The sequence below is a fragment of the Miniopterus natalensis genome, chromosome 4 (genome assembly GCF_054644295.1).
Source record: "Miniopterus natalensis isolate mMinNat1 chromosome 4, mMinNat1.hap1, whole genome shotgun sequence".
Taxonomy (NCBI): Eukaryota; Metazoa; Chordata; class Mammalia; order Chiroptera; family Miniopteridae; genus Miniopterus; species Miniopterus natalensis.
Window position 1 is genome coordinate 75,475,834 of NC_142084.1, and position 8,653 is coordinate 75,484,486.

The following is an 8,653-nucleotide window of genomic DNA, read 5'->3' on the forward strand; positions in this document are numbered from 1 at the left end:
GGGTTGCCGCTTCGCTCCAATGCAGAGGCCCATCTCCTCCGCTGCGAGCCCTCGCGGAGAGCGGGCCCGGCGCCTGGCCTTGGCGGGTGTGTCGAGCCAGGGCCCTCACCAGGCCGGGACGCCCTGCAGGGTGGCGGGCAGAGGGTCCTGCGCGCCGACGCCCAGGCCGCCCGCGCCCAGGCTCACGCCGGCCAGGGGCCCGGGCGGTGCAGGGCCCGGGGGCGCGCCCGCGTAGCCTCCGCCGTAGCCCGCTAGGTAGGGAGCGCCCGCGTAGCCGCTGAAACAGGAATAGGGCGCCGTGGCTGCGCCATAGGGACCCGGGAAGGCCGGCGCGCCGGGGCCCAGGCAGGGCTTGCCGTCGCGCACGAGCACCGGCACCGCGACCCGGCGCGGCGCCAGGGGGTGGCCCGCCAGTTCGAGGGACTTGTCCTGGCGCTGCCTCTTGCATTTGTAGCGCCGGTTCTGGAACCAGATCTTGACCTGCGTGGACGTGAGCTGCAGCGCGCTGGCCAGGTGCTCGCGCTCGGGGGCCGACAGGTACCGCTGCTGCTTGAAGCGCCGCTCCAGCGCCAGCACCTGCGCCTGCGAGAAGAGCACGCGCGGCCTCCGCCGCCGCCGCGCCCTCGGCGCCTCCGCGCTCTCCCCGCGCGCCCCGTCGCCGCCGCCCGCGCCGCGCGCTGCGCCCCGGGGCCGGCCGCCGGGGGGCGAGGCTGCGCCCAGGCCGGGCTCTGAAAGCAGGGGGGGAACAGCGTCAGCGCCCCGCCGGCCGCTCGCCGGGACGTTCTCGCGCGGCGTTCAAGGACCGCCCCTCTGCCCAGGCGGCCTTTGCCTCTCGCCCCCTCCTCCCCTTTCTGCTGACCCCTCGCTCCCGCCCTAGGCCGGCCTGAAGGTTCCTACCCCCCCCCCCCCCCTTGATTTGTATTGTACCTGCTGGAACTTATGTCAACTGTGAAATCTGTGATCCCGGGTGTACAGCTGTTTCCCAAAAGGTAGACTCGTGATGAAGAGTCTAAGACAGCTCCATTTTCTCTTAAAATATATATATATATTTTTGGTGGCAGTGGTGGTGTGGAGGCAGTTTGCTGTGATTTCTAGTCTAAAGTGTTGTTGAGTTTGAGGAAGCCTTTGCTGCAAGGATCCAGAATAAGGGACTTATCAGATGGGGGCTGACTTTGGACTGCCCTTGGTGTAAAGAGAGAGGAAGGGGAGGGGGGAGGGGAGAGGGAGAGGGAGAGGGAGGGGGGCAGACACTTTGGGTGACCTGCTTCCTGGAGGCTCCATTCCGTCTGTTTATCCACCGGATGCCACACAGGGCGGGATACTTGGCTCCAAACTAGGAGTCTCTACTGCCTACCACCTTCACCCTATCTTGGCACACACCCTTGTCTTTTTGGTCATCAAGTGCTCCACTGGCACCAGGGACCAGCCCCATATTTCTTGGACGTGAGGTTCTGTAATCCACAATAACAAAATAAAATAAAACAACATATTTTCTGACTCCTGACTCTTGGCTGAGAAACTGCAGTTCTCTTGGAGGTGTATGTTGAGATCCACATACGACTTTTTAAGAAAGTGACCTCTGTGGTGAGCGGTGGTGTTGGCTTCACGCTGACTTCCTCTCCCTCCCCACCCTGGGCAGCGCCCTTGCCCACACACACAGAGTGGGTTCCCACTGTTAAAACAGGGCCAGAGACCACAGCCGCCAAGATGCAGCCTTCCAGCCCTCTTCCCATGTCTCTGCTGTGCGGGCTTAAGCTTTGTTTCTCCCGAAGGGTGGGTAGAGCGGAAATGCAGAGTTTTCGTGGAAACTCACGCTGGCCAGGAGTAAACCAGGACAGTAGAGGGGATGCAAGCTCCTGAATGGCAAACAGGACATGCCTAATTAGACCTGGTGCGGGCTGGAACCGACTCCAAATCGCCAACCACGCTGGCTCAGTCTCCTGGGACGTGGGCTGTTGGGCACTTAACATTTGAAGAAATATAAACTTCCTTCAGAGAAGCCTGTACTCAGAGAAACTGAAGACATCTCTTCTTGAAAAGAAGAAATATATTCACGAGGATTTGTTTTCTTAGCAAATCATAAAGTAACGTCTGACCTTCAGCGACTGTGTGAAACAAGCAGGACCCCACTGGAAAGTTGCTGGCCACGCAGGCCGACGGGGCTGCAGGGCTCCCCGGGTGTGCCAGCGCCCCGTGTCCTTCTGGCCACAGTCCGGAACCTCTCTCGCCCTGAGTCCCTGAAAGCAAGGTGGGTCAGGTGGGGATGGACGGGGCGCGCCGAGGCCACCTGGAAGGCCCCTTTCCTGCGTGATCGCCGCCGTGGGGCTCGGGCCCTTCTCGGGCGTCCCGGGCAGCGGGAGGGGAACGCGCTGCGGGCGCCTTGGGCTGCGAGCGGAGAGCAGAGCGCCGCGGTCCGCGGGCCGAGGAGTGTGACCCTTTCTCTCTAGAGCCGAAGCGAAGGCCGAGCTGGCTGAGTGGCGCCGAGGGAATCCAATGTTTAGGGTCGGCTTCGAGAAAATCCACAGGCTTCTTTGCGAACAGAGCGAAGTTGAATGTTCTCCAGGCTCTGGAGTCGGTAAATAACCAGCCCGCGAGTGGATGCATAGCTCCCAACTAGTCTCTTTATTTATGTGGTCAGTGGGCGCCTTGAACGGAGCGGCCTTGGCACTGCTGGGCAGAGGAGGCCCGGCCTGCGAGGTGCCTCCCAGGGCCCCCAGACCCGCGTGGAGGCTGCGGTCCAGGCGCAGCGGTTGGACCCGAAGAAGAGTGGCATTTCGTTCCTCGGAATGTCGCGCCTCTCGGGCACAAGCCTCCCGCTGGACGGAAGTCAATGCAACGCCCCTTCCCGCCGCCCCTTCCCTTCCTGCGGCTGGACACAGGGTCTGGGGCCTCGCTGCCCGAGCACCAGTCGCGCCTTCGGAGACCCGGCGCCGAAACTGCGCGCAGACTGCGCGCAGCGACTCCTCCGCGCAGCTCACACGCGCGCTGCCCTCGCTGCGCTCCCGGACGCGGGGGGCCCGCCACCGGACCCCGCAGAGCCGGTCATGTCCCGGGGCCCAGGCATCACCGAGTCGCCACTTCTCTCACTTCTGAGCGGAGGAGCCGGCAAAGGATAGACGCGGCCGGTCAGGCCACTTTGCAAGCCCCGCGGGAGAGGGCCGGCCTGGGCCTGACCCCGCAGCTGTCAGAGTTTCCTCTCCCAAAGTGCCCAGCTGCTCTGAGGGCTACACCTTTGGCAGAAGGGGTAGGGTGGGGAGGCTCCGGGGCGGCAGGGAGGGGGAGCGGGAGGAAGCACAGCTAAGACAGTGCAGTGGTTTCCCTGTGAGAAAGAGGCTGGCGTTCCCGCACTGCGGCTGTGAGCGGGGTGATGTGTTTGGGGCGATATGAGAATTGCTGTGGGAATTGTAAACTCGTAAGGTTCAGGGCCTGTTTTCCTTAGGGGAGGTGAAGCACGCTGGGGATCTGGAGGGGTGGCAGAGCGGCCTCAGAGCCTGTCTTTTGGACCCTTCAAATGAGGGGAAAGAGGCGACGCCCTCCTGAGTGGGGAGACCAGGGATGCGTGGCCTCCGGTGCGCCAACTGGTCATGACCCATCCCTACCCTCATGAGATCTCCCCGTAGGCGTCAAGGCCTGGGCGCGTACTCACCCACCCGCTCCGCGTCCATCTCCGCGGCCAGCTCGCTGGGATCCCCGGGAGGCTCCGACCCGCTAGGCCTTCTCTCTCCGCCGCCGAGGCCACCGGCGCTGTGAACCTCCGACCCCCGCGGCTCTGGCACCAGTTGCATAAACTGAGAGCTTTCCGGGCTCCTCGGTGGCCCCCGGAGTTGCAAGGCCTCAAGGCCAACTTGTTCGCGCTCTAGTCTCAGGATGTCATTGACGGAGAAGGGCGTGGAGGTGACAGGGTTCTGCAGCATCCCGAAGGCGGAAGGAGTAGGGCTGGGGGCCCCCGGGCCCCGCGGAACGCAGCTCCCTGAGCTTCTCGTCTCCTCGCCGCTGGCACCGCAGGCCCAAGGTCTGGGGCAGACGCCTAGCGTCCGGGACTGCGCCTTCCTCAGGGCCATCCCTACGGGGCCGGTGACCAGGGCCGAGTGACGATTCTGCCGACCCCCATTGGTTCCTGCAGAAACCACGTGCTAACCCAGCGGCACCTTCCTCCCAAGCGCGGTCCTCCCGCGCCCGTCCAGCTCCTCCGCAACCCCCGCCGCGCGCTGGGGAGGCCTGGTGCGTCCCGACGGTTCTCAGCGGCCAGGAAGAAGAGCGCGACGGTGCGGCGCGAGGCTCGCACCTCGGTGAATACGGTACCGGCGCGAGCTCCCGAGGTCAACGCGGGGTCTGCGGGGACCTTCCCAGAGGATCGGCGGGGATGGGGGGATGGAGCCGGTGCTTTGCAACCCGAGCCGGCCCTTCCGGCCCCGCAGCGGCCTAACCCTCCGCTCCAGCTGTGGAGGAACGCAGGTGGGGCGCGCTGGGCACCGCGGGAGTCTCCGCGCGCGCAAGGCCGGAGCCGGCCCCCGGGAGCGCCTTCCCCGGAGCAGGGCTCGGGCGGCGGAGGAGCGAGTCTTGACCCGCCACGGCCCAGACGGACGTGGAAACAAACGTCTCGCTGAGAGCGCGGACCCGCCGCTTCCCAGGTGGAACGTGCCAACCCCGCAGCCAGGAAAGCGCGAGGGAGCTGTATTGGGGGATCCCCCGGGCTCTTAGCAGGCTCCGCCAGGGGGTGGGGAGGAGGCAGAGTAAAAGCGATGCCAGACAGGGGGTCCCCTTGCCCTTCACGTCCCGCGTTCCCTCCCCCCTCCCCCTTTCTCCCTAAAATTGCCTTGAGCCCGCGCGCGCGTGACTGTGACGCGGCGCCCTCCGAGGGTGGGCAGTTTTGCTGAGCGTTAGCTCCCGGGACACCGCCGGCACCAAGTGCGGGAGGCGGTGCGGTACAGTGGGGCCACGTCCAGCCTTGCTCCGGGGCGTCTGAATTGCGGGCTTGGGGCAAAGTGGTAGTTATCCGTCGAGGCGCTTACTAATCAAAGCTGGAGATGCCGGTGTGCGCCTCAGAGGACGGTCGTGAGGACCCAGTGGGGTGACGTGTGTGAAACCCTCGGCGGGTGTCCGCTGCTGAATTTCTCCTGCTACGTGGTTCACGCAGGACAGCAGGCCCGGGGCAGGAGTCTCAGCACAGTCTAAGTCGTTTAAAAATATTTTAAAACCGAAGTGAGTTCTCAGTGGAGTTCTTTTTGGGATTTTCGATGGAATGTTTCTTAAATAAACCTTTTTAGGCAAATGCCATATTACCAGGACAATCTGGGCATTATTATTTCTTGAAATCCGTATAAACTGGGCTCATCTGCCCAGGCTGGTGGGTGCAAACATTCTTGAAAAAATTCACATAAAATTTCGGCAAATCGGATGGTTTAGCTGAGTAATGATTTCTTATACATCTTTTTTTTTTTATTATTGATTTCAGAGAGAGGAAAGGAGAGGGAGAGACAGAGACAGAAACATCAATGATGAGAGAGTCATTGATCGGCCGCAGCCCCGCAACAGGGGCACGTGCCCTGACCGGGAATCGGACCCCAATTGCCTGGATCTTAGGTCGATGCTTAACCGCTGAGCCACGCCTGGCCGGGCTTCTTATACATCTTATCATTTAACCTTTACATCAAAACTATTCCTGGAACTCTAGTGTTTTCTTTTTTTTTCCCCCAGCAAGGAATCACGATCAGAGAGGTTAAGCAACTCCCAAGGTGGCCCAGCGGTTCAATGCCAGGGTGCCCCCAGACTCTGGTTTTGCCAAAACAGTACCCTTCCTTTTTTTTTTTTTCTGAAAGAGACATCACTTTGTCTCCAGAGATGTCGAAATCTTGCAATGACCCATCATTTATTTAAATTTAATTTTTTTTCTGATTATAAAAGTCATGCACACTTTGGGAAAAATGGCAAATAAGGAAAAGTTGGAAAGAAAACAGTGATCCATCTAGAGACAACATCTGAGTGCACTTCCTCCTCTGTCCAGCGTTGCACATGTGGGTATATGTGAGTTTGGAAATTTTAAATTTACATCATAACCTTGCCCAGAACTTTGTTAGAGTTTTTACAGATATATTTTAAAATGGCAATATAATAGTCCATGTCATGAATGGATCATAATAGATCGTGTTTATAATTTTAGATTATATCCATTATATCTAATTTTTCTCGACACTGTGAAGGCTCAGGGAACATCTTTGTGACTTCATCCTTGTCAACAATTTGGATTATTTCCTCAGGATAAATATGTAAAAGAAACATTAATTAATCAAATGTTTTAATGCTCATAAGACATCCCAGGACTTCCTTTAAAATTAATGTGATCTTATCTCCCTCTTTGCAGAGTTGCAGGCAAAGGTCTGGTAGGTGGGTGTTTGCAACGACTGGTTTAGGATATTTCTGTGCAGAGGACCACGGATAGGCCTGGCCCTTTCCGCACCAGTAGCTCATCTGGGTCCTCACCTTCCAAGCTGGGGCCAGTGGGCAACCCCAGATTCAAACAGCCAACTGAGAACAAAACCAGTGCCTCATTCCAGGTGGGATTCTGTCATGCCCTGTGAAGTCATAGAAGAAGGACACCTTGGGAGACTTGGCATCAGAAAGCCTAAGTTCAAATCCTGCTCTCAGGTCCCGGCCTTGCCTTTCTTTCCTGCCTTGCCTCAAGGGTCAAATGAGGTTTTGGATATGAAAAGACTTTCTAACCCCTTGTAGGTGGTGCAAACACGGGTTTTCGTTAAGCTAAGGGCTTAGGCCCTGGCGCACCCGGGGCACACTTGGAGAGAGGTGCTCAATCCCCTCTCGTCCAACCCTGCAGGAAGCGGGGAGTCATGGCACTGGGGTCTCAGCTCCCAGCACTCTCCTCCTGCCTAGGGCTCGCCCTCCTGGAGTCGCTGGGGTCTCAGCTCCCCCACTTTCCTCCCTTTCCAGCGTGAGGGCGCACTGAGAGCCGCCCTCTGGAGAGTGGAACCAACAGCGCTGATCATTCCTGATCCGCCCCATCCGAGACAACCGCAGCCACATTAGGGACTGTCCCGCTGCTGTCAGGTGAGCTCCAGCGACTGGCCAGCTTGCCGAAGCTCGAGTGTCCTGGAGGGGCAAGGAAGAAGCTAGGCTGGGCGTTCAAGCAGAAAAGCTGGGGAGTCCCGGGGTTCTCAGGCAGGACTTGGCCCAGCCCAGACTGTGTGGTGTCGTGTGTGTGTGTGTGTGTGTGTGTGTGTGTGTGTGTGTGTGTGTGTTTTGCTCATTTCTTGCTCATGAGTGGAGAAGTCGTCACCTCTCTTCTTAAAATGAGATGGAGATGGCCCTTGCAGGGGTGAGTGGATCTGCTTAACTCCACTCAGGTCACACAATAAAAACTTAAACCAGTACTAGGTCCACAGACGTGTTTTGAGTGCCTGAGCACGGAGGCTATGAGGGGTCTCAGTCCTTTTATCTTATCCCATCCTTGCACAGGAGACAGATTTTAAATGATTCCCATGCAGGGTGATACTTTGCACAATCATATGGAATTTGTGCACAATATTTTTTGAAACTCTTCCCATCCGTGGTTGACCAAAGTTCTCCCTCCCCCCCATTTCTTTCAGACTTTCCTAATACTTAAAAATTCCCCCTTTAAAATTCAGTATACAACAGGCGCTTGGGTCCTGGGCGCTTGCGGGGAGACCAACTGTCTCTAAGGTCTGTAACGTGAGTGCAGGGTCCCATTAGACTAGACTAGGACTCTGGGTTTGTTGTCGGAGCTGTGTCCCTAGGGTCTAGGCTAGTAACCAGCCCCTCCTAGAGGACCAATAAGATTTGTTGGTTAAAGGAATCTGCCTTGTTTGGCTGGGGATAGTCCCTTAGATCCCCTGGTCCAGAGGTGCCTGGGCCGCCTGGGGCTGGAGACCGAATCACCCCACCATGGCGCTTTCTGTTTCGCCATGGTCTCTTTTGCTGGCACCCATTTAAAAATATTGTAATAACTTGTTTATTTCTTGAGTACCTAAAGCATTAACATAATTCTAAAGTCAGAATTTTGCAAAAAGATGTACTCAGAGAAGTGGTCACCACACGTTCATCCTTCCTGGTCCTGTTCCACTGCCCTGTCCTGGTTCCCACACACTCCCCGTCTCGTTCATTTATCCTTTCTGTGCTTGTGCTTTTGCGCAAAGAAGCTGATACATGTGTATTTTCCTATTTTCCCTTCTTCCTTATAGGACGAGGTAGCATAATATGGGCACTCTTTCTTGTTGTTAAAAAGCTGTGACATTTATTCAGATTTGTGTATTGATATTAGGCTTCTGATTGCTCCTTGCGGCCGCTGCTCTAGAACAGGATGTCACCGCTGCCAGGATGTCTATGGATTTCCTGCTCATCCGTCCTCTGCTCAGAATAAGCTGTGCCCTGTCCCTGGTAAGCTCGGGACACTGAGAATCTGTCATATTTCTGACTTGGCACAGCTCTTCGTAACCATATTTCCACAGAGTGTAACTAGTTTTAAAGTAAATCCTTTCAAAACAACACATTGAATTTTCTCATTTTTTTCTTTAAAACAATTTCTTTTAAATGATGACTCCTCTTTTTTTTTCTTCTTTTAGCTTAATTGTCTGTGTTTTACAGATAAACAACACCTTTTTTCCCTCAAGAGGTGAAAAAA

General features: G+C 57.0%; 1 protein-coding gene across 2 annotated transcripts; it reads right to left on the reverse strand.

Moving 5' to 3' along the window:
• Positions 1-105: 105 nt before the first annotated feature.
• NKX2-6 (NK2 homeobox 6) lies at positions 106-3,914 on the reverse strand. Of its 2 annotated transcripts, XM_087816071.1 has the most exons (3): positions 3,643-3,914; positions 1,948-1,952; positions 106-728 (listed from the first exon to the last, which is right to left on the reverse strand). In XM_087816071.1, the coding sequence occupies exons 1-3, from the start codon at positions 3,912-3,914 to the stop codon at positions 106-108; spliced, it is 900 nt and encodes a 299-aa protein (XP_087672197.1). The 2 variants fall into 2 exon arrangements, with proteins under 2 accessions (XP_087672197.1, XP_087672198.1); XM_087816072.1 differs by lacking the exon at positions 1,948-1,952 and having other exon boundaries at positions 3,647-3,914.
• Positions 3,915-8,653: the final 4,739 nt, after the last annotated feature.